Below are 25,650 nucleotides of genomic sequence, written 5' to 3' on the forward strand. Positions count from 1 at the left end.
GAATCTAATTGAATAAATTATTCCCTCAACCATTTCAATTTATGGTCCAAAACTCTTTACGGGCGTGATGCACAGCAAGAGCTGTCTGAGTGGGTCATAATTGCTCCAAACTTTCAAATTCGTATGTGAGAGGATGGTGGGGGAGTGAGGCGAGGTTGTTTTATTTGAATAAGATGGTAAAATTGTCATTTTATTTATAAAAAAAAGGATGAAAATGACCTTTTGCGCAGTAAGAGGTGAAAGGTAGGGATGAAAATGTCAAAAAATGAAATGTATGGACGTTTTGCACAATAATGTTGAAAGGTAGGGGCCTTTTGTACTAATTACCCATTACAAAAGTTACCATAAAAAAATGGAATAATACCCTTGAACAATCCCCTAGACAACCACGGAATTGATCACGTAACAACCCCTCCCCCACCCCACAAAAAAAGTTTTAATTTAAACAAAAGATTTACAAAAATTGGAAATTCAATATACTATACAGCCGCATAGTACATTTAAATGTGGTCGCATAGAAGAAGTTTTTCTCCTGGCTGAATTTTCTACCTGCTTCTATGTGGTCGCATAGTATAAAGGATTAGTCCCTCCGTCCATCGTTTAAACTAAGTTGTTCCGCTTCATGTCGTCTTTCGAGCCCAACATGAAACTTGGTCTTTGGCATGTTAACGTCAACTTTTTGAACTTCCTAGCTGAGCACTTGATTGTGTGGCTTGAATGGTATAACTTCATGTATATAATAGTTTATATATACATGATGTGAGATATGATTGGGTCCATATTTCTTCAACCAAATAAAAAAAAAAAAGAGAAAATCACCCAAAACCTACATATAAAGTATACTATTCAAAATTAAAGAGGATCAGTTTTAATTTCACGAATCAAGTGATATGAAGATTTATTAAATTAATTAATATATGATTAACTTGGTAACCGTGTAATGTTTATCTAATGAGATCTATTTAAAATTATATCCATAACAATTACCCCACTCATTCTCTCTATAGTCAGGCACATCACCACCACATCTCTCTCTCTCTCTCTCTCTCTACCAAACACGAACATTGTGATTTCTCTACAATACACACGTCATCAAACTCTATTACTATTACGCTCAAATATCACTGCACCTCGCATAAAGTATTTAAAATGGTTTTAATTCATAGTATTGATGATCAGAGAAGGGAGAAACAGAAAGGTACAAAGAAAAAAAAATTGTTGAAGAATCTTCTTCACCCAAGGGAGTGAAGATGTTGGCATCAGGCGGAAAATCGATGAAAAAGGCTTTGTCCCTCGTTTATTTATTTATGTGCATTTGCTTTCCAGTAAGGGTTGTAATGTATGAGTATGTTGATTATAACTTCAATCTGGATTTTGTGACTTGATTTGTGTACCGTGTGACCTATGTCGAGTAATATGTGACCTGATTTAGGTATTGTGTGACCGGAATACTGGTATACCACATCAATAGAAGAGGTAAGTTACATTTCTTATATTACAACCATAATGGGCTGTCTTCTTAACGGTGTTTTTTGATTAAGTATGCATTTGTTACAAAATGATCTTGCCAAAATGCCAATGTCAAATCTGAGTCAGATGATTGAACTCACGTTAACGACATTGCTTTTATTATGAATTGAGTTGATGTCTGTTCAAAAATAGAAAAGATGTTTTTTATGATGGAGTAGGACGATGTTATATTTACATTTGTAATTTGATTTGTTTGTAAAGGTGGTTGATTTTGGTTAATATTTTATGTGTATGGTATCATTGAAGTAGTGGTTTTTATGGAGGAAAAATTTATATTGCATGTGTATTAACATGTCAGTCACATAAAAACAAGTCACAAATGGTTTCAAATGCTTAACAAATCACGGTTTGAAAGTAGGCACAATAAACACCTACTTGATTTGTCGGTGTTCACAGCCAATCACAATTAATACATATATGGTCACAGATTGTTAGAGTTATCACATAAGTGGGCACAAAGGACTAATAACTTGTCAAATAATTAAAAATTTTCACATATTTACATAAGTCACCATCAAGAGCAAGACATCGTTACATATATTCCCAATTCAGGAACAGGTCACAAAATGGTTGAGTTAATCCATAACAGGTCACTTATATTTAAAATTTATTCATAGCAAGTCATAGACAATCACGATCAAACAAAAATATGTAGCATATAGTCACAATTAAGTGATATTAATTGGTCACAGATGTTCATAATCATCACAAACAAAGTCACAATCAATAACTGATTAAACAACCCTGATCAAATAGAATAACAGCCCAAAAAGGCTGTTATAACATGAAAGATTTTGTTATTTGTACATACAAAATGTACATTATGGATTACATAAAATGATGAGAGAAAATATTTGATAAAAAAATTGTTTGGTTTTAAACTGGCAAATGATAGAGTGTCATGTAACATTATGTAATATGTTTTGTAATTCATTATGTATATGTAGTAACATCCTTACATTAAATAGTAAACTAAATATATATAGTCACGTTACATATAACATAAATAACCCATTCAATATGTCACATTTAATAAATCTGTTCACAACTCATAAATTCATAAGTGACGTAATGAATTAAGAATTTCATATCAATATCATAAACTTAGTGAAATAATCTATAAATTAATATCATCCAACAATACCTAGTTCGTGAATCAAATGAAAGAATTTGCAAATACAAAGAATATCCTGATTAAAATAATTATTCTAAGCTATTTGAATTACTTTAGATCTTTCTTTGCTTTCAGATTCCCTCTTTCTGGTTAAGTGGCATCATGATCCTGCATGTCCTACGATTGTAACCGAATTCATTTTATCCTTTTTACATTTCACAATTTGCTTTATTTCACAACAAGGTCAGCTGATTCATCATACTTCCACGTATCGTTCACTATGATTAGGAATGTGTGACCTCCTACAACAGGAAAACGTGCCCACTCCCATCCCTAATTACACAGAAATATCATGTCACATTCAATTCATTACAATCCACAAGCATTCATATGTAATAGAAACATATCTCAGATACTATACAGATACCTTGTTACAATGAGTCACAAGTAATTTAAAAGAAGTACAAAGTTCTGCATTTAAACACAATAGAATAATTTACCGAATGTTCACAAACTTGAAGAAAGAAGTCACACATAAATCAGAACAGGACATAGAAATTCTCATATAGTCGACACATGTATGGTCACGTTTAGTGCAATAAAATTGTTCACGGATTGTTTTGTTTTCACATACTGACTGGTCACAATATTTAACACAGAGGTCACAACCTATTCTATTCAGCAATCACAAACAGTTACAGCTAACAGACACATGTTGATGTGAATGAAGCATGGCTACGATCACATATAATCACATTTACAATGAACAATGGTCACAGATCATTCTTAGCCTAACTATGTATAGAATGTAATTCTAGATCAGCATGTTTCAAAATCTGAAATTACAAATAACAAATGCATACCATCTGATCACAAAAATAAAAAAATAGATGTCACAAATTAGGTAAAATACGCATTTTTTTCAAAGATCAACTCACTATTCATGGTTAGAAGAAGCTTTCATAAATTTCGAAAATATGATTACAGTAACTTCGCAAGCTTATGAGGACCTCGTTATATGCGTACCTTTAAAATCTGAACTCAGAATGACAGCACTTACTTTGGGAAAATCCTATTACTTTGACAACGAGTTGCGATTACACTAGAAGAATGAATTTCAGAGGTTTTTCGACCGTATTATGAATTCATTCGTTGATTGTAGCTTGAAATTGAAGTAGGAAGAAATTGTAGTGATTTTGATGAGATTTTGGAAATCGGGAGTGTAGATAGAGAAAGTCATTGTTTTATTTTGAGAGGAGAGTGATGAATATCTTTTATAAATGGAATGTTTCATGTTTTTAAGGATCTATCTTGAACTATATTTTATCCTAATTTATAGTATATTATCTATATATGATATATATTATTATATTGCTTTTGACACTTGACTTTTGAAACAACTAACTTTTTATTCAATGAGAATCTCTTTATACACTATTTTTTTGTTTAATTCAGAGCACAATATTCAAGATTCCACTCACAAAACCCTGCGATGTACTTGTTTCTGAGTTTCTAAGCTCTGAATCTCATATTTGTTCACTCTTATCCCCTAGGTTGCTGGTGTTGCAGAAGCGTTCTCATTAAATGTTGATGCTGAAGGCCTCATTCATTTCAAATTTTTCTTCAAATTGACTAAATTACATTGGTGGGCAGATAATCAGAAACAAATAAAAAACATAACAGATGTCAGTTGATCAATTTTCTCCCTTACGATCGAGGGTAAACCTTGATAAAAAGTTGAAGGTAATAATGAATGCACTTTCCTATAGGAAAGTAGTACCTGACAAGGTACACATCTATAGGTCCCACAGTGCTCCGAAGAACCTAACAAGGTACACATCTATATGTCCCATAGTGCTCCGGAGAACTATTCTATATCTCCTCTGTGGATAATTAATTGCCTAAACAAATCAAGGAAATTCATAAGTATATATGCAGTACAAATTCTTGTGCAATACTTGGCTCTAAGTTATTGGTCACTTTTTTAGAAGAAAGTAAAGAAAACTAACCTCACCAGGATCTAGAACTTCTAAAGTGGTGCCATGTGGAGCTTTGAATGCTATCAAAATTTCATTATGATGAAATAAACATACAAATGCTTGAGTGAGAAACCAATGAAAGCAGCAGGGAAGAACTGATGTGAAATACCTGAAAGCAAGGTAAACTCTAGACGTCGTCTTCGGTCACAAATATCCACCTGGTGAAGAAATGTATGTACGTGAATCTACTAATATTTGTGTGTGAGTACTTTGGTTATGAAAATAAATAATTGATGTAGTTAATGTCTTTGGTTCATGCATGCATTTACGTGTGAGTACCTTGGTTATGAAAATGAATAAGTGATGCAGCTAATTGCTTCGGTTCATGCATGCATTTATCACTTTATATGTGTGGCTCCTAGAATAATTAAATAGCTCCAAAATTTTATGAAGAATAAATATGAGTCGTCACCATAAACTTCCCTTTATTTAATTTAATATTAGAAATCTGGTAAACAAATATATTTTAATTTATTTTACAGCCCGCAAACAAGATATTGGCTCATCAATAAACAGCTAAAATAATACTGGAAATAACATTCTATTCACATTACAGATGTGTCTCTAGTTTCTTTTGCAATAATAATGGTGAAGAAGAATATTAATTAAAATGCTTATTTACTTTCAAAATTAGTCATTATTGTGAGATATGAAATAAATCTCCAGAGTATTGTTCATTTATTTTTTTCCCCCACAATTTTAACAACAGCCAATTTGTGAAAATAATATAAATAGTTGGGAGATTAATTTATTTACGTCTAAAACTCATGACAAAAATCAAATTCATTCAAGAACATGAAATCTAATTAATTTGAATAAATGAATATAGAAAAAGAAGTGTGTACATGAACTACCATATGGGTACATGAATTTAGGTTTTTATTTCTACTAATGTTTGTGTGTTGTCATAGGACTCCTCGGTTTCTGCAATCATGAACCTAGCAACTTTGATTTTATCATTGACCTCCTTTTCAATGTTAATTATTATTATACATGCATATGATTTTATCATTCACCTCCTTTTCAATGTTAATTATTATTCATGTATGTAAGTAGGGGTAGAATTGTTCAAAAAATGATTCTCCCTACATGTGATATTTAGTATATTATAGAAAAATTAGTCATTATTGTGAGATATGAAATAAATCTCCAAAATAATGTTCATTTATTTTTTTTCCCCCACAATTTTAGCAACAACCAATTTGTGAAAATAATATAAATAGTTGGGCTATTAATTTATTTACGTCTAAAACTCATGACAAAAATCAAATTCATTCATGAACATGAAATCTAATTAATTTGAATAAATGAATATAGAAAAAGAAGTGTGTACATGAACTACCATATGGGTACATGAACTTAGGTTTTTATTTCTACTAATGTTTGTGTGTTGTCATTGGACTCCTCGACTTTTGCAATCATGAACCTAACAACTTTGATTTTATTATTGACCTCCTTTTTAATGTTAATTATTATTATACATGCATATGATTTTATCCTTCACCACCTTTTCAATGTTAATTATTATTCATGCATGTAAGTAGGGGTAGAATCGTCAAAAAAATGATTCTCCCTATATGTGATATTTAGTAGATTATAGATATATTATAGATTTCATAAAATTGTTAGTTATGAAATATGATATATATATATATTTTTTTTAAGTGTAGTAGTTATTTATTTTTGCATTCTCCAAAATGGCTGAATAAAAATATGGGCCGAATTGACCTACTTGACATTCATTCAAAATTGAAAAAATAAAAGAAGTTAATAAATATAGTAACCTTTTTTTAGACATCCAAAATAAAGTATTCCTCTATAAGTAACTTTCTCTGCTTGGCCAAATAAGAAAGATTATAGATTATTTGAAAGTTACTTCAATTTACTGTCCACCCAATTAATTATTTAAGGGTCTATTTAGGAGTAATTTTTTCACCTAAAAAATTAATTTTTTGACCGTTATTTCACTATTCCAACCATCATATTTGACTTCTTCTCTTATAAATGGACCCCACTTTTTTTCTAACGATCAAAAAATCAATTCTCAAAATCACTCCCAAACAAACTCTAAACATCATTTTTAAATTAGCATGTCATCCTAAATTTACCTTTACTAACTTTACAATTAATCCACCAAATTGACCATACGTTAATTTAAAATAATGTAGCAATAATTAATGGAATGGACAGTAAATTAAAAGCAAAAATTGACCGTTCATCTCAACTCCGACTCAACAAGATATCTCCCCGCCATCCGCCCTTTTCCCAGCATTTATGTTTACTCACAGACTTCAACAACCCCAACCCAATCAATCACACAAATATTTAAGCCAATTCATACTTTTCCCCCATTAATGCACGCCAGTCAAAAACTCAATTTGAAAGTACATTTGGCCGAAGAGGTTCTACGGCGCAGAGACAGAGGAAGAAGAGAGAGAGAGATGCAGAGTCATAAATGCTTAATAAAATCGGAAAATGACGTGAATTGCAACAATTTCTATCCGTAAAGAAAGAGAGGAAGTGCGCCATTAATGCAGAGCTCAACTAACACTTTGAACTTGTTGAAAATATCACAAACTTTTGAATCTGCATGCTCATAGTATTAATAATTCAACTAAAAATGCCAGCCCTAAAGTCTTCTTTACTCATCTTCATCGCTATATGCTCGCACTAAAACCCCCCAGCTAATCGCATGTTTTCTCATACTTGCATGTTTTAGGTTTTTGGAGATCGTGAATTCGGACGTCGATGTGGAATTCGGTGGAGAATTTGGCGGCGCGGTCGGCGTCGTTTAGGGAGGAAGGGGACGACGAGGAGGCGCTACGGTGGGCGGCGCTGGAAAGGCTGCCGACGTACACTCGTGTACGGCGAGGAATCTTTAGGAACATTTTGGGAGATTCCAAGGAAATTGATGTGGAGAAATTACAATTGCAGGAACATAAAATTATACTGGATCGGTTATTTAACTCGGCAGAAGAAGACTGGGAGAAGTTCTTCAGACGACTGCGACGTCGTTTTGAGAGGTAATTTTTTGTTTTTATTTTATTTTTTGATTCATTTGGAATGAAGTAATTTGTTATTTTTCTTTATTTATTTTAGGGGCATGCCCTATTTCATAATCGGCCCATTTTCTCCCGAGGAAGTAAAAATTAAGCAGACCCCTACATTTTAGTATTCCTTTCGAAAATTACATCTTAAGTTTATCTTTTCAAATATCAGGTGTTAATGAATATTTTACTGTTGTTAAAATATTAAATTTATATTAATGAAACTAAATGAGGATAATTATCATTTCCTCATTAATGTCATATATTCCCACGTAACTGTTTCTTTCTCTTCAAAACTCACCTCCACAATACCATGAAGGCTGGCCGCCACCACTTCTCACCATCGATAAAATCACCTCCCATACACACTCCACATTCAATTGGTCTTAAAACACCATGTGGTGCAGTGGCGGTGGTATAGTGACTGCAGTGTTTTTTTGGTGGTGTCGACGGTGGTGGGGTGGAGTGAATGGAATGAAGAGCGATTATAACCAATTATTGAGTAATTGTGATCAATAAAATCATTAATTTTGACTAACAAATAATATGTGTATTCTGTGATTAAATTTGAAATCATGACTTACAATTTGTGTCTTTGTGATTGATTAATAAATTATGACCAATTAATTTTAATGTGACTGAAAAATAATTTTTGACTTATAAAAATGTGTAATTTACGACTAAATTTATAATTGTGATCTACAATTGTGTTGATCATGACCTTGTGTGGTTTGTGATTGACATGTGATCGTGAATTCGTGATCACAAATTTTGTGTTGTTGTCAATGTGAGCTGTTTTAATTAAATTATAGGTCACAAAGTGTGATGTCACAAACGTAACTATCTAATTTTGAAAAAAGAAAAAATCCTAATTGTTGAAAGGGAAAGGCTGCGAGGTGTAAGAGAAAGTATGAGGTGTAACGAAGAGAAAGTGGGCGGCGAGAGAAATAATTATTGAATAATATATATTAGAGAGAGAGTGTGAGGTGTGAGAGAGAGAGAATTAGTGTGAAGTGTAAGAGATTTTTAGGTGAGGTAGAGAAATTTCTTTTTTTTTTTTTTTGGCATCTCCGAGACTCTAGACACAAAATACTCTCTATTTTAGAAAGTCAATGTTTAAAAATAAGCTCCAAAAAACTCTCTATTTTAACCTTCTAAAATAAAAAGTAAGCTTGGCTCTCGGAATTTAGAGAGCCTACCTCATTCTCTACTTTTAATGAACAATTATTGTATTTAATAAATTACAAATTTCAATACTTTACCATTTAAATTATTCAAAACACATTTGAATTGATTAATCATTAACATATTAAAAAAATTTACGTTAAATAAGAGATGAGAAGCAATCAATAAATGTTCGTTAAAAAAACAAAATAAAGAGTCAAAATATAGAATCTATTGAAATGCAATAAAAAATTAATTAATTTTTTAAATGAAAAGATGTTCTTTATTTTGCATGAGATGCTCTTTATAAATAGAAAGTCTTTTTAGGGATTATCTTAGGATGTGATAATGCTTGTCACATTATCCTAATTTAAGCTATAGTTTTCTAAATTTTTGCTCATTGTAGCATTTATGTCCCCTAATGATTTTCATATCATTGTTGTCGTCAAACTTTTTATTAGCTAACACATTCTGTATTTGATAACAGATTTATGTCCAAAAGTATATAAATAAATAATTTGAAATAATATTTCTTTTTCTCATTTCAAATCATGAAAACAAAATATTTTGATATAAATTATCATTAAGGATGAGACGTACTAATTAACAAAGGTTGAAGATAACTATTCAACGGAGAGAGTTAAGAAAATAATTGTTATAATGAGCAAAGAGTGAGGAGCTTAACATCAATTAAAATATGGTGAATCAAATAAAATTTGTATACTTAAGTATTGTCTTTATGTATTTCTCCTTTTTAAAACTCATTTTTTTTCGATCAATCATCAAACCTTTTAGTCATTGTTTGAGCTTCATTCTTTAAATTAGGCTTGAACAAACCCTTAATCAGTAACTAAATTTCAAAAAGTTCACATCACAATTATTGAAGATCAAATTTAAAAAAAAAAAAATTATTATTATTATTTTTTTATTATTTTAACTATTAACTTAATTCGACATATTTGATACTGAATTTAGCTCAACATTAGTGTTTTATTATTTTATTAAATAATTTAAGTTTGAAAATAATATATGTTATACTAATAAGGAAACAGAAATTTTTAATCAAGTAAATTTTTGAATATGTAAAATTTGCTCTCTTAGATTTATTTATGATCTAATAAACAAATATGTTGTCACCCGAGACAAGATTCCTATTGTCAACTCTGTGCACGTTTATGCATGGTCAAGAATACAAGACATTTCATCAATTTTTTTAATAAAGCACCATCACATCCTATTGTGTTTTTTAAGCTTCATCAAGACAGGATGGAGGACCAAAACTTTTCGAGATTATGTTTTAACCATTTCACATTGTGGCATTGCAGAGTTAACTTAGACTTTCCAAAGATTGAAGTCAGATTTCACCATTTGACAGTTGAATCTTTTGTTCATCTTGGTAGTAGAGCTTTGCCTACAATTCCAAATTTTATATTCAACATGACTGAGGTACACTTATTGGTTATGTGTATCTTAATCTATTGATACGTTTTTATTATCTGACTTTTCTATTTAATTTTCAATTTAAGGCTTTGTTCAGGCAGCTAAGGATATCCTCTAGTCGAAGGGAGCTGAAAATTTTAGATGATATTAGTGGGATAATCCGACCAGGAAGGCATGTAATCCTTGCATTTTTCACAATGTTCTAGTTCGTTTGTATCAGTTAAAGTACCTTATTGTGTGTTAATTTATCTTGTAGATTAACTTTATTATTAGGTCCTCCAAGCTCTGGAAAGACAACACTGCTTCTCGCCCTTGCTGGACGTCTTAAATCCAATTTGCAGGTAATAAAACTCTTTTTATCATGCTGAAATTTGGTTATGTTATAGTCATCCAATTGCATGCTGACTGAAAACCTTTTAAAATCCTTTTCTGCAAAATCTCCACTGAAACCTGGATTCTTTGTAGATGTCAGGGGAAATAACTTATAATGGACATGGTCTGAATGAGTTTGTTCCCCAAAAGACAGCTGCTTATGTCAGTCAACAAGATTGGCACGTAGCAGAGATGACTGTGAGAGAAACTCTTGACGTTTCGGCTCGTTGCCAAGGTGTTGGGTATAGATATGGTAAGCTCAATTAAACTCTGTGAATATTATTAATTACCTAGACTCGGACCTTAAAACTTGTAACAGATATGCTTCTGGAACTTGCAAGAAGAGAGAAGATTGCAGGGATTAAGCCTGATGAAGATCTTGATATATTCGTGAAGGTACATACACATATTTCTCAGTAGAGCAGTTTTTTGTTTTACCAAGATTTATCATTTCTTGAGTTGATTTCAAATTGAATACAATTTCATTTTACAGGCAATGGCTTTGGAGGGGAAGGAAACGGGACTTGTGGTGGAGTACATTTTAAAGGTATTTTTCTGGATGTTAACCAGTGGTTGGTGAATATGGCATTTCTGCAGTGACAGTGGTCTTCCTTGCTTGCTCACACACATTCTCACCACTGCACATTTATGAAATGTTGTTATAGCTGGCAAATATGAGTCACGACTCCTTTTCATAGTTTGGCATATTCAATTTATGTAATTGTACATTAAGAATGGTTCGCTTATTGTCAGCTGCTACGCATTAATTTGAAATGATAACTAAGCAACTTAGATACTGAGTTTCATCGATTAGAAACCAAATTTTATGTACTAACATAAAATTCACAAAGATTTTAGGGTTGGACGTTTGTGCGGACACACTGGTGGGAGATGAAATGCTTAAAGGAATCTCCGGGGGGCAAAAAAAGCGTCTTACGACAGGTATGTGGATTAAAATTAAACAATTCGAATCACTGAAAGCAGATTATACAGATTACATATACGTGAGCTGACTCGGCATAGCAATTTGACAGGTGAATTATTAGTAGGTCCATCAAGAGTGCTACTCATGGATGAAATTTCAACTGGTCTAGACAGTTCTACAACTTACCAAATCGTCAAGTATCTTAGGCATTCAACCTGTGCACTGGGTGGAACAACAGTGATTTCTCTGCTTCAACCAGCTCCCGAGACTTACGAGTTATTTGATGATATTATTCTCTTGTCTGAAGGCCAGATAGTATACCAGGGGCCCCGTGGAGCTGCTCCTGAGTTCTTTGCTTATATGGGATTTTATTGTCCAAAGCGAAAGAATGTTGCAGATTTCCTTCAAGAAGTAGGCATCAGAAAAACTTTTATGTAAAATTTTCTCTATTGGATTTTGATTTTACCCGAAGTCTTTATCTTGTAGGTTTTATCGGAGAAAGACCAACAGCAATACTGGGCCATTCCTGATTGCCCACACGATAACATACCAGTATCGCATTTTGTTGAAGCTTTTCGCTTCTACAGTACCGGGAAGAATTTACGTGAGGAGCTAGATACCCCATTTGATAAGCGCTTTAATCATCCAGCAGCCTTGTCAACTTCTAAATATGGGGTCAAGAAAATGGAACTTCTCAAAACCAGCTTTGACTGGCAGTTGCTACTTATGAAAAGGAATTCGTTTATTTATGTTTTTAAATTTATTCAGGTAGTATCATAATAAAATATCATAAAGAATTCATTTGTAGAAAGAGATTCTCTCATAAAATTGAAAAAGTTTTTGGGTAATGTGATTCAGATTCTGGCCAAATAATTTATATCCCTACACTAACGCATAAGTTTAATGTTCTATTTTCAGCTCCTTTTGGTTGCTCTGATTACCATGAGTGTTTTTTTACGGACTACAATGCACCATGAGACAATTGAGGATGGAGGGCTTTATCTTGGAGAAATATATTTTTCAATGGTGATTATTCTTTTCAATGGCTTTACAGAGGTTTCCATGTTGGTTGCTAAGCTTCCGGTTCTTTACAAGCACAGGGACTTGCACTTCTACCCGTGTTGGATTTATACATTACCATCTTGGGCCTTGAGTATTCCAACTTCACTGATCGAGTCTGGTTTCTGGGTGGCAGTTACATACTATGTGGTTGGATTCGATCCAAATATTACAAGGTGAATTTGATTTTTTAAGCTTCATACACAGAATAATATTTGACCGGTGTAAGATCCACCATTAATATATCGAATTGCAGATTTTTCCGACAGTTTTTCCTATTTTTCTTTCTGCATCAAATGTCTTTAGCTCTTTTTCGCCTGATGGCTACCTTGGGCCGCAACATGATTGTGGCAAATACTTTTGGATCGTTTGCCATGTTGATAGTGATGGTTCTTGGAGGTTACATTATTTCGAGAGGTAAACCGATCGTTTATGGCTGCCTTTTTCAATGTATCGTATTTATTCCCTTAAAAACCCAGATATTGATCTTCTATCTCCTCTATGATTCTGATAGATCGGATCCCTGCTTGGTGGATCTGGGGTTTTTGGATTTCTCCGCTGATGTATGCTCAAGATGCTGCTTCTGTGAATGAATTTATTGGTCATTCCTGGGATAAGGTACATACTTATAATCAAGCATTTGAGCTTAGTGCTTACATGTGAGAACTTTGATTAATAATTTGGTGGCACTATCTGAAGGAACAAGGTTTAGGAGAGTATAGATATATGTGCATTGATTCACTTTTGAATAATCATTCTTCTTTGTCTTAAAAATGTTATTGAAGTTGGTGGAAAAGAACAAATACAAAATTAATTGAGATGGTAAGGGGCTTTTGTGGTCCATCTACATGAAGATGTTGTCCACTTTCCTTCCAACCACATCTACAAAAATGATTAGATCAATAATAAAAATCGTGCAGCAGTTCCAATGGTTTTTTTCTGCTGAATTCAACTAAGAATCAATATGTAAAGCTGGTTTTCTGAAGGTGTTCATTTTCTTCTCTCTTTTTTTTTTTTTTCCCTGAAAATGATTAGAGATATATCTTCGTATAGTATTAATTATTATTATTATTTTTTTTCAAAATACTTGGTGAAAACTAAAGTTCTTTTAAACTTTTGTCACCTTATAAAGGACGATACTTGGTAGTTGACTAGGCAGAACATGTTTTCATACTGACTAAATGATTTTACATAAGACTAAAAGGCATCTCTTCTGAATAATATTTCATTTTATTTTCATAAAAAAGATTAGCAACAGTTACATGGTTTGTCCATGTAGAGAAGTGGAGACGACTCAAATTTATCATTAGGCACGGCACTGCTCAAGTCACGCAGTCTGTTTCCAGAGAGCTATTGGTACTGGATTGGCGTTGGCGCATTAGTCGGATATATAATTCTATTCAACATCCTTTTTACCTTCTTTCTTTCCTACCTGAACCGTAAGTGTTTCCCTTTTTAATTGACTCCTCAGTGTCCATCTTAATCCATGAGGCATAAAAATAATTACAGGAGAGGAAAACTAACATCTTTTTCGGTTCGTTTTATTCTCAATTTCTTGAAGCTTTGGTGAACCATCAGACAATTGTTTCAAAGGAAAAGCTTCAGGACAAAGACCAGAACCTGAAAGGACAACCAGTAGTTTTGCCGCTAAAAGACTTTTTGCAGTATTCAGGCTCATTAGCAAGTAAGTCATACATGGTCGGTCTCTTTGTTCATGCACGTGTAGGGGAAGGCATTGCCTTTTGTGTGCTATCTAGTCTTTCTATCTTGGGTCCTCCTTTGATGGTTGGAACTTCTTATCTAACATAATACCCATTTTTCTTTGTTGCTCAGGAAAAAGTTTTAAACAAAAAGGCATGGTGCTTCCTTTTCAACCACTTGCTATGTCATTTAGCAATATAAATTACCATGTGGATGTACCCTTGGTGTGTAAGGCACTCCGATTTCTTCTCAAGCATCATGTGTTCAATATGTTTTTCCTTAATTACATTTTATAATCATTATTTCAGGAATTGAAGCAGAAAGGAATATTAGAGGACAAACTGCAATTATTAAATAATATTACTGGAGCATTCAGACCTGGGGTGCTTACTGCACTGGTTGGAGAAAGTGGTGCTGGAAAAACCACTCTCATGGATGTATTAGCTGGCCGAAAAACTGGAGGCATTGTAGAAGGGAGTATCAATATATCTGGTTATCCAAAAAAGCAAGAGACTTTTGCTCGAATATCAGGGTACTGCGAGCAAAATGATATTCATTCTCCCTGCTTGACTGTTCTTGAATCTCTTCTGTTCTCTGCCTGGCTACGTTTGGCATCAGATATTGATTTGGAAACGCAAAAGGTAACCTGAAATGCTTCTGGTGTTTTTTTTTTCCATTCTAGACACGAGGTGACTTATGAAAGATCATAATTTCAGGCATTTGTTGAGGAGGTAATGGAACTTGTGGAGCTTTTTCCTTTGAGAGGAGCTTTGGTTGGTCTGCCAGGAGTTGATGGATTATCAACAGAACAGAGAAAACGTCTCACCATTGCTGTTGAACTGGTAGCTAATCCCTCAATAGTATTTATGGATGAGCCCACATCAGGGTTGGATGCAAGATCTGCAGCCATTGTGATGAGAACTGTGAGGAATATAGTAAACACTGGACGAACAATTGTTTGCACAATCCATCAGCCCAGCATTGACATCTTTGAATCCTTTGATGAGGTTGCTTCTATCCTAGAAATCCAACTTTTCCGTACTTTTTTCAAGAAGCTAAGGATAAATTATTATTATTATTATTATTATTATTATTATTATTATTATTATTATTATTATTATTATTATTATTATTATTATTTTGTCGCTTCATTGGAATCAATCGTTTGAAGCACTATTTGATGATACATATTGACAGCTATTTTCTCTGTCATACAAAGTTGTAACTTTACTATTGGCTGATCATTGTCACAGCAATTGGATACATATCAATCTTTTTCTACTTCGTAACAGTTAATATATTCCGTGCCTAAGTTGGCAATGAACTTTTTAGCATCTTTAATCAAGATTCTATAACATCGCATTACACATACCCGATTCTTCAGTTCTCTATGCGTATCTCTTCCTGATCATATCTATTGCTGTACTCTGACAATTTCATCCAATACTGCAGCTTTTACTTATGAAACGGGGAGGAGAGCTCATTTATGCAGGTCCTCTTGGTCCCAAGTCTAGCAACCTAATTGAGTATTTCGAGGTCAGATAATTGATTTGCAATTGGAAGATTGAATTATTGAGCAGTTACTGAACGTTCACATTCTTTACTCTTATTTTGTAGGGAGTTGATGGTGTGCCAAGGATCAGACCTGGATATAATCCTGCTACATGGATCTTAGAGGTCACAACATCCGTTGAAGAAGCTCGTCTCGGTGTAGATTTTGCTGAAATTTACCGAAGATCACACCTTTTTGAGTATGCTCTCTTTTAGTACAAATTTTGCCTCTTGAACTAGCTTTTTCACTTCAATGCATGTCTTATTTTCAGAATTTATTGATCTTCATGTTTCAGGTGTAATAAAGAGTTGGTAGAGAGTCTAAGCAAACCGAGTAGCGATACAAAAGATCTGAATTTCCCCACGAAGTATTCTCAGTCATATTTTGATCAGTTTGTGGCTTGCCTTTGGAAGCAGAACCTATCTTACTGGCGAAACCCACAATACACTGCAGTTCGATTCTTCTACACATTAATTATATCACTAATGCTCGGAACAATATGCTGGCAATTTGGTTCAAAAAGGTCTGATCACTGCATTACCATAAATAAATAATTGCTGTATATGTCAATCCTTTCTTTCCGTTAAATATTTTTCCCATCACCAATGAGGCCTAATTTTATTTGGTTCTATACTTTGTAGGGACTCACAGCAGGATATATTTAATGCTATGGGATCCATGTATGCAGCAGTACTTTTTATTGGTGTAACCAACGCCACTTCTGTTCAACCAGTTGTTTCTGTTGAAAGATTTGTTTCATACAGAGAAAGAGCGGCAGGAATGTATTCTGCTTTACCGTTTGCATTTGCTCAGGTGTTGTATCTGGTGCCCTTTTGAATCATCACAGCTCTGTTCATTATATTTAGTGCGTGTTTGGTATAAAGTACACGAGAGGATGTCCAATAAACAGGAATTTAGCTTATTTTCTTAAGTACTATGAAATCCTCACTATCGAATGTGCCATTAATCTATTTTCATGGTCAATAACACCAATCTCGTCCGGTGCAGGTCGCTATTGAGTTTCCTTACGTATTCATGCAGTCACTAGTTTACTGCACAATATTCTACTCAATGGCCTCCTTTGAGTGGACTGCTTCTAAATTTATTTGGTACACATTTTTTATGTACTTTAGTATGTTGTACTTTACCTTTTACGGGATGATGACAACTGCTGTGACGCCAAATCATAATGTGGCGGCCATCATTGCTGCCCCTTTTTATATGCTTTGGAATCTTTTCAGCGGATTTATGATACCTCACAAGGTAACAAAATTCTCTCCTGCTCCTGTTTCACTTGAAGAATCACGAAAACAAAGAGAATATTATAATTAAGCTCTTCAAAAAGAAAAAAATCATCACATTCTTAGTTATTAACAGGCTTGATCATAAACAGTATCTCTTGTTTCTGAAGACCTAATGAAGTATCAAGTAACAGCAGTACCTGATTTATGTTAAAATCGTCTAGAAATCTTAATTTTCTTTGAATATATTTTCATCTGTCATATATTGAAATATAAAAACTAAAATTGATGTTTCCTCGGATAATGTGAATGTTAGAATTATAAGATTATGCCGTGATCATAGTTTCTCCTTACAATCTACATGCTCAAACCAGTATTCTATGTCAGTGCTGGAAATACTCTTCTCCAACTGGGCACTTCAACAGGTTGATTCTCTTCTGTTCAAAATTGAGTGTGAACTATCACAAACTAAATTTGTGTGAAATTTGCTCGTATTCTGGTTGCTTTTCGGATTATTATTGTTCTACAAATAGAGATTTAAGGTTAAATCCATAACATAATCATGTACAAGCAAGCTCAAAAGAAACTACTAGGTCTGACATGCTGAAAGATTTTATGCAGCAGATTATTACTGTAATTTATTCTATGTAGAATTGCTTACCATCATAATGGTGTAATCTATCATGTTGGATCACCAAGAATATATGAACTAAAGTGGAAGCGTACCTGAATTAGACATAGTTGGGAGGCAAGATGAAAAATAGTGTGATGCAGGGACCATAACCGTGTTTATATACCGACTGCCTATTAACCTAATTTGGCCCATCATGAAATTAGGAACAATGTTTTGGTCTCTACACATAAAAGCCCATACGTTAATTAGATACATTAAAGCCAAAATACCAAAACCTTATCAGATCACTTTAAACGGGATTAACCAAATTTGATAGCCTTTTAATTTATACACAATAACTCACATAGAAGCCTACATAATCGATTAAAACCTTACATTCTATGCCTTTTTTCTACAATTACAGAGAATCCCAATATGGTGGAGATGGTATTATTGGGCAAACCCAGTAGCCTGGAGTCTGTATGGCCTTGTTGCTTCCCAATATTCTGACAGTGATAAACTTGTGAAGCTCTCAGATGGAATTCATACAGTATCTACAAAGCTTTTATTGAAGAATGTTTTTGGATTTCAGCATGATTTCATTGGCATTGGGGCTATTATGGTGGTTGGATTTTGCTTGTTATTTGCAGTCATCTTTGCTTATGCAATCAAATCTTTCAACTTCCTCAAGAGATGATTCGATGCGTAAGAAGTAAATGATAACTGACGCTGATCAGGGCATAGTAAAGAATTTTCCGAAATTTTGAAATTTGTGTAGAAATAAAGAATGACTCATTTAGAGTGAAGAAAATATTTAGATGGTTCTTGTCTCTTGAATTATGTTGTACTGAAGATTTGAGTGAAAGACTATAAAAGTAATAAGGAGGTGACAAGAAAAGTTAATTAATGAAGATTTGTATTAGTATGTTGTTTGCTTCCATTTATATATGGATGAGATGGGTATGCAAATAATAATATTCTGTCATATTTATGATAATTTTTGGACAAAAAAATACCACTAATGTAAGCCTTAATTTGATTGATGATGATATATGCATGAACTAATATTTTATTGTTTGTTCTTGAAATTATGCTCTTGACGCCCCCAAAAATCACTTGCGCCGCCTCTTGTCATGAACTTATTAAAATCAATCATCTTAATTTTCACACTGAGATGGGTATGCAAATAATAATATTCTGTCATATTTATGATAATTTTTGGACAAAAAAATACCACTAATGTAAGCCTTAATTTGATTGATGATGATATATGCATGAACTAATATTTTATTGTTTGTTCTTGAAATTATGCTCTTGACGCCCCCAAAAATCACTTGCGCCGCCTCTTGTCATGAACTTATTAAAATCAATCATCTTAATTTTCACACTGAAACTTTGTTAAATTCAAGATTTTGGTTGTTTATAATTTTCTTATATCAAAATAAAAGGGACAATCCAATTCCTTCTCTTTATTTACTAGGAGATATACATATTCAAAATATAAAAATACAATAATAATTCACTGCACAAGTTAAATAACATCTGCATGAAGAAAAAACAGTATTTGCTCTTTCTCAACCACCCTTCTCATTTGAAGCTCATTTAATTGGGAGTTTCAACACGAAGTGCATGAAACTAACAAGGGCAAAACAGTCAACCCCAGCCAGTTGCAACGACAGTACCATAATCAAATCCAGAGCTATTTGAACCCGCAACAGGGACAGCGCTGAAACCAGAAACATCAGCACCAGCAGGGACGACATGAGGAACAAATGTTGAAGTGTCGGGAGCAGAATAGGGATACGGATTTGCTGTCGAATTATTAGCATAGTGGCTAGAGAAGTCCCCATTACCACCATTAACATAGTCGCCACTTCTATAATCATAACCGGCAAATTTGCTGCCTCCAAATCGTTTAGATCTTCCATTACCAGCAATATAAGTTGTCTCAGCATATTCCTTAAGCCAGTTTGGAATTTCTTGATTTGCTTCCTCCATCAGTTCTACAAGGTCTTTTGCAAGAGGTGCATTCTTCTCACTGAAAAATGCTGTGGCCAAACCAGATTTTCCAGCACGTCCCGTCCGACCTATCCTGTGAACATAATTGTCTACGGTCTTTGGTAAATCAAAATTTATAACATGAGCAACATTGGATATATCCAATCCACGTGCAGCAACATCTGTGGCAACCAAAATTGGAGTGAGTCCACTTCTGAATGATCTCAATGCCTGTTCTCTCTCCTTCATCCATTAAAAAGAAGGTAAAAAAAATGAGGTGCTACATTTTCAGGGAATTTTCTGCAAATCGATCAAGATACACGTTTTCATATTAAAGGAACATATGTGCACGTCAACAAACAACAGGCTAAATAATATGCTAGTTTATATTCAACATTTCAAGGAATCAAGAATTCGCAAAAATTCTTTTAAATCAAACTGCTTATAGACAATGTTTAATATAGAAACAAATGAAAAGAATAGTATTAAAAACACTATCTACCATCTAGCAAGTAGAAGTTAGTCCTATGAGAAGTAGAAACTATATGATAATCATCTAGGAAATACCTACACGGGCACGAGTGTTAGATATGATACGATATGGACATGCCAGCAAAATATTTAAAAAATTACCAGACTCCCCTACTTGCAATTTTTCAAAAAAGAACTGACGTCCCCACCATGATGATTAAAGTAATATCAACGTTTTTTAATTTTTTATTTCTTACATTTTGAAGTAAATTGTTTGTAACTATCAATTGCATGTCAACAATGTGTCCCTTGGCGTGTCGGCAATGTATATCTCGGTATGTCATCTATCTGTCCAGCAATATAAAACCAAAAAATAATTTGGACACTCTATATGGCATATCAGAAATGTGTTGGCAACGTGTCATCATCATGTCGGTAGATCCTAGACAATGACTTCTCCCAAATGCCAAAAATTGGAAAAACATGATAACCATATTCTCCAAACCAGACCGTTCTATTTAGTTGTAGAGACAGCTCTAAGACAGAATACAAATTACATGGAAAATGTATGTGCTAAATGAAACATGTTCAATGCAAGCTTAACTAATAAAAATGTCAACACTCAAAACTTTCAACAAGACATTCTACAATGCCTTGTATATCGAGAAACATGATAAGAGAGCAAGAAGTACGGACCATCTGAACTTTGTCACCGTGAATGGCAGTAGAAGGGAAACCTCTTCTGCACAACCAGCGTTCCAGCGTATCAGCTCCTTTCTTCGTCTCTACAAAAACAAGGGTCAAAGCATCCTGCAAAAATATAATTTCTGTACATCAGCCACCTAGAAATTTATAGTTTAGGGTAAGTATAAAGCATTAATATGGTGCAGAATACTACATTGCCAGTTGGTGTACCTTTCCACTGGTCCCCTTTGACTTCTGGGCATAAAGAAGATTCTTCAAATGGTCTCTTTTGTCCATATCAGGAACAAAATCAACTCTTTGAACAATGAGATCGGTGCTTGAGCCAACCTTCCCAGCAGCTACAAATATGTAGTTTGATAGAAAATCAGATGCAAGCCTCTGCAAGAATGAAATGGCAAGAAAAATTAGGACTGCACTTCTGACAAACCAAAGCCAAGTTTGTTGAAATGAGCATGGAACTTTTAAGTAATTATCCAGAACTTCATCCCCAAGCCCATCAAGAGAGTCAGTATAACCTTGAAGATGTTTTCATAATGATACTCAGATAACAATTTTGAAGCTACAAATCTTTGGATATAATCAAAGTATATCGTTTTGTTTAAATGCATACTGTTAATGAATGAAATATGCAATAACAGTACAAAATATGAAATATTCATATTCAGTTCAACCGTGTTAGAAACCAAATTTTAGAAACATGAGAGGACAGAGATTGAAAAACAAACTTGTATTTCAGTTGGGAATGTTGCACTGAAAAGCAATGTTTGCCTTGCAGATGGTGGAGGCATCTCCATTTGCTGAACAATCCTCCGGACCTGAGGCTCGAAGCCCATGTCCAACATTCTGTCAGCCTCATCAAGAGCCAAATACTTCACATTCTTCAGGGAAACCCTTTCTCTTTCTATCATATCCACCAAGCGTCCAGGAGTAGCAACTAAAATGTGCACGCCATTTTCCAGATTGCGTAACTATAGAAGCAAAAATAGCAAAAGGAAAACAGATTAGTACAAGAGCCAGACCTATAAAGGCTTGATTAAGTTACATAAAATGAAAACATCAATTGCTCTCAATCAGTATAACACACAAATGTAAATGATGAGGAATGAAAAGTGGAAAGCTTTTGAAACATAAAAAGACTCAGAAGTCGTTGTTCTCAATCCATGATGCTGCTACCCAAGATCATGATTAACCAAGAGTAAAAATAAATAAAAAATTTACTTATAGTATCTTAGAATGACTAAACATCATTACGAGAAACATAAAAATCATTAATACATGGCAACTACTTCGACAAGAAGACCATGAAGCCATCACGTCCCTGCTATCTAACTTCATCACCTTACAATCTAACAATCTACTTAAACCATTGTAACATTACAATCAACAAATACACTGACTAGAATTCAGCCAAAGGACGTTATGATAAATTAATAGCCAACGTCAAAACAGCATAAAAATGTTAAGTTTCGGATGTAGAAAATTCTTCAAACAAGAAACAGTTACTGAGAAATCCTGAACCTGCTGGAAAATTGGTGCCCCACCATAAGCAACCACAACCTTTACTCCAGTTTGATAGGAGAACTTCTTTGCTTCCTCATGTATCTAGAGATTTACAACACAAACTCCGTCAAAGAAATCAAATTTGAAATCAGTAACATTTTAGTGAATAGTCATGCATCCTACTGAAAAAAAGAGATATCCACATATAAAAAAGGCCAAAAAAGAAAAGATAAAAGATTTTGGGAGAAGAATATAACAGTAACGCACAGATATATATAAAGAAAAGAATAAACATACAAACCCCACAAAAAAGTATAAACATAAAAAAAAAAAAAAGTCATTATTTATTACAGGAAGACAGAGAAGGTTATTGGGAAAAAAACCAAAAAAAATAATAATAATAATAATAAGGAACTCAAAGAAGAAGCAATCACCTGACAGGACAGTTCTCTAGTAGGAGCTAATATTAGAGCCAGTGGACAGGCTGTGCTGCGAGGATGACCAAAACTATTGTTCTTCTGATTAGCCATAAGAATCCCACTGATAATGGGAAAGCAAAACGCAGCCGTTTTGCCGGACCCAGTCTGGGCGCATGCCATCAAATCCCTCCCAGCCATGGCCACCGGAATAGCGTACCTCTGTATGGGCGTGGGCTTCGCGTATTTGCACCTCTTTATGTTTTCAATCAGAGACTGGCTTGCGAAACAGATCTCAGAAAATGACATCACAGGCGGGGGTATGTCGGTGCCAGAAGCTTCGACCGGCGTGTCATCATACGCACTTGCATTCAACTCTGAAGCGTCGTCTTCTTCTGGAGTAACCTTCAACTCGTTGAATTTCTGAGAGATATCAAGTGGGAAGTTGTTGGGGTTTTCATCGTGGAAATATCTACCAGAACGGCCCCCACGACGTCCCCGACCATGTCCACCACCTCCATTGCCACCGCCACGGCCTCGGCCATGGCCATGGAAGGAGGTGTTGATCGTGACGTTCTCGTCACGGCGGAAAGGTGGCAGGTAGGTGGGTTGTGTGGGACGACCCGAACGGTTTAACCCAGCTGCTGAATCAGTGAACCACGGTGGCGACATTGTGAAAAAATCGCACTAAATGCTATAGGTAGAGTGACGGGAGGTTTCTGATGAAAAGGGTTTTGAATACAGAGAAAATGACAAAATGGTACAGTGAAAAAGCTAAAAATGCAGAGAGAAAAGGGGGGGTTAAAAGGGGTGCAGAAGGTTCAGATGAAGAACCCTATAAAAGACGAGACATGGATCGTTTCGTACCGAAAGAGCAGCCATTACTGGCAGTAGTGTTTAACTTGTAGAGAGGCGCAAATTCCCAAGTCATTTTAGAGAGAGAAAGAAGTGCTTTACGAATTCCTCCCTTAATGGAGTGGAGAAGATCGTTATGAAGATGGAAGATCAAAAGACTCAACAATAACGGACATCGTTTCCAGGAGCGTGATGGGCACGTTCGATAGAAAATTCTTTAGCATAAACTTTATGAAAAATTGCAGCAGCGGTCCCTAACCTTTTTCCTTTTTATAGACTTTATCCTAACTTTCATTTTATGCCAGCAAAGATCCTTAATCTTTCATAAATATGCACCTGAAGTCTATCTGAATGAAAATTGTCTAAAACACCGTTAATTGACTAGGAAATTCCTTGAACTATTTGCTATCGCGACAATTTTATTGGATGTTGATATCTTTTTTGACAATGTTTTTGTACAATTTTATTGGACGTTGATTCCTTAATTTTTCTGGTCAACTAACAGTATTTTGGATGATTTTCGTTCGGATGGATTTCAGATACATATTTATGAAAGGTTAAGAACCTCTGCTAGCACAAAATAAAGATCAGAATAAAGTCTGTAAAAAATGAAAATGTTAGGAACCACTGCTGCAATTTTCTCTAAACTTTATCATTTTTATGTATTTATTTATTTATTTTATTTTTTGAGGAATGTAAATTGAAAAATAGTGAAAAATTTTAAACTTACATGTTAAATTAATTTATTACGAAAATGTGTAGTTAAAAATGAAGAAAATTTTAGAAATTAGGACAAACTTTTTGTCTTACATCAATGTATAAAAAAGGTTACTTGACACATATTTGGGGCTTGGTTGTGCTTATAACTATCCGAGTTCACTACTTTTTTAGGCTCAAAAAAATAAATTGTGAATCCCATATAATAATTTTGGCTCATGCTTTATTTACTGTACACTTTTTCCCTTTATGCGATTCGACCTTCACAATAAGGTGCCAACAAATAAATTTGGGTATTATAGAGATACTTTGAAAATTTATACATGTATTGTGGCACTTTAATATTTTCCTCGTATATAAAGGATTCTAAAGTAAGTCTCCGTATGAAGTATGGACGTCAGCATAAATAGCTGAGAGAGTTGCGCCTAGCTAATCCTCTCACTCAGAAGAAGAAAGAGCACACCCCTTCGTTGCAGAAGCACCTCTTTCTGACGCTAAGCGCAAAAGGCAATCGAAGGTCCCTTTCCTCAACTTTGATGCCCACATAAAAGAAGGAAAGAGAAGTGGGTCTAACAAGGGGCGAGGAATCAACTACGAGAAAAAACAAAGAGGAGCGAGTCCAACAATGCTTTTCAATAATCTTCTTAGAGATAGCAATTCAATAGTGGTATCTAGTGGACATAGATTTTGTATTCAGAGTGTACAACTTTAACTCATGTGTTTTTTTTTATTTTTCTAGGCATACTTAACTTTAAAATGAGTTTAGGTATAAGTGGATGATGTAAAGAGCCGAATATCTTTGGAAGCAAATTCTTTAATACTCATTAGGAATAACATGGCTTTGACCTTCTTTTTCTCTATTGAAGATCTTAGTATTGCTTTGGCAAGTAATTCTCTCTTATCTGCTGTTGGTGGTAGTGGTAGAAGGAGATTAGATAGGGGGTTGATTGGGAAGAAAGAGTTTAAATAATAATAATAATAATAATAATAACTGTTTTTAATTGGGACTCGATTGCACTTTGTAAAAAAATTTGGGACTATGACTGCAATTATTTCTTTAATTTCTTTTCTTTTTTGTTTTTATCCCTTCTATAGAAAAAGAAAAATGTGAGGGCACTGTAGAAAGCAACAGTGTCCTGATCTATCTTTATTGTAGCATTTTTATTTTGTTTTGTTTTTTTTTTCAATTGG

At 34.1% G+C, this 25,650-nt stretch overlaps 2 protein-coding genes across 5 annotated transcripts; one reads left to right on the forward strand and one right to left on the reverse strand.

The window, feature by feature from the left end:
* The first annotated feature begins 7,235 nt into the window (after window positions 1–7,235).
* On the forward strand, window positions 7,236–18,722 carry LOC111399338 (ABC transporter G family member 32-like). 4 transcript variants are annotated; one of them, XM_023026593.1, is made up of 25 exons: window positions 7,236–7,706; window positions 10,220–10,340; window positions 10,421–10,506; window positions 10,591–10,675; window positions 10,800–10,959; window positions 11,026–11,102; window positions 11,200–11,253; window positions 11,558–11,648; window positions 11,741–12,042; window positions 12,118–12,399; window positions 12,550–12,866; window positions 12,947–13,107; window positions 13,205–13,308; window positions 13,970–14,129; window positions 14,252–14,374; window positions 14,524–14,615; window positions 14,700–15,032; window positions 15,108–15,398; window positions 15,844–15,927; window positions 16,009–16,142; window positions 16,239–16,466; window positions 16,585–16,756; window positions 16,952–17,206; window positions 18,222–18,347; window positions 18,448–18,722. In XM_023026593.1, the coding sequence occupies exons 1-25, from the start codon at window positions 7,432–7,434 to the stop codon at window positions 18,511–18,513; spliced, it is 4,179 nt and encodes a 1,392-aa protein (XP_022882361.1). In that variant the 5' UTR covers window positions 7,236–7,431; the 3' UTR covers window positions 18,514–18,722. The 4 variants fall into 4 exon arrangements, with proteins under 4 accessions (XP_022882361.1, XP_022882360.1, XP_022882362.1 ...); XM_023026592.1 differs by having other exon boundaries at window positions 7,237–7,706; window positions 18,222–18,606; XM_023026594.1 differs by lacking the exons at window positions 7,236–7,706; window positions 10,220–10,340; window positions 10,421–10,506; window positions 10,591–10,675 and having other exon boundaries at window positions 10,941–10,959; window positions 11,051–11,102; window positions 18,222–18,606.
* Window positions 18,723–19,435: 713 nt separating this feature from the next.
* On the reverse strand, window positions 19,436–23,899 carry LOC111399340 (DEAD-box ATP-dependent RNA helicase 52C-like). The gene is made up of 6 exons (XM_023026596.1): window positions 22,906–23,899; window positions 22,490–22,573; window positions 21,697–21,939; window positions 21,182–21,349; window positions 20,963–21,076; window positions 19,436–20,038 (listed from the first exon to the last, which is right to left on the reverse strand). Exons 1-6 carry the CDS (start codon window positions 23,557–23,559, stop codon window positions 19,451–19,453), a joined length of 1,851 nt encoding a protein of 616 aa, XP_022882364.1. The 5' UTR covers window positions 23,560–23,899; the 3' UTR covers window positions 19,436–19,450.
* Window positions 23,900–25,650: the final 1,751 nt, after the last annotated feature.

Source organism: Olea europaea, chromosome 9 (assembly GCF_002742605.1).
Source record: "Olea europaea var. sylvestris chromosome 9, O_europaea_v1, whole genome shotgun sequence".
In the NCBI taxonomy this organism is placed as follows: domain Eukaryota; kingdom Viridiplantae; phylum Streptophyta; class Magnoliopsida; order Lamiales; family Oleaceae; genus Olea; species Olea europaea.

Excerpts from the sequence above, each read along its gene's own strand:
- LOC111399338 (XM_023026592.1), top strand. The coding sequence starts at position 7,432 with ATGTGGAATTCGGTGGAGAATTTGGCGGCGCGGTCGGCGTCGTTTAGG. Across the intron at positions 14,130-14,251 it reads CTTTCTTTCCTACCTGAACC|CTTTGGTGAACCATCAGACA; the intron begins GTAAGTGTTTCC and ends AATTTCTTGAAG. Across the intron at positions 14,616-14,699 it reads ACCATGTGGATGTACCCTTG|GAATTGAAGCAGAAAGGAAT; the intron begins GTGTGTAAGGCA and ends TCATTATTTCAG.
- LOC111399340 (XM_023026596.1), bottom strand. The coding sequence starts at position 23,559 with ATGTCGCCACCGTGGTTCACTGATTCAGCAGCTGGGTTAAACCGTTCG. Across the intron at positions 21,350-21,696 it reads CATTCCCAACTGAAATACAA|AGGCTTGCATCTGATTTTCT; the intron begins GTTTGTTTTTCA and ends TCATTCTTGCAG. Across the intron at positions 20,039-20,962 it reads ACGGTGACAAAGTTCAGATG|GAGAGAGAACAGGCATTGAG; the intron begins GTCCGTACTTCT and ends TAATGGATGAAG.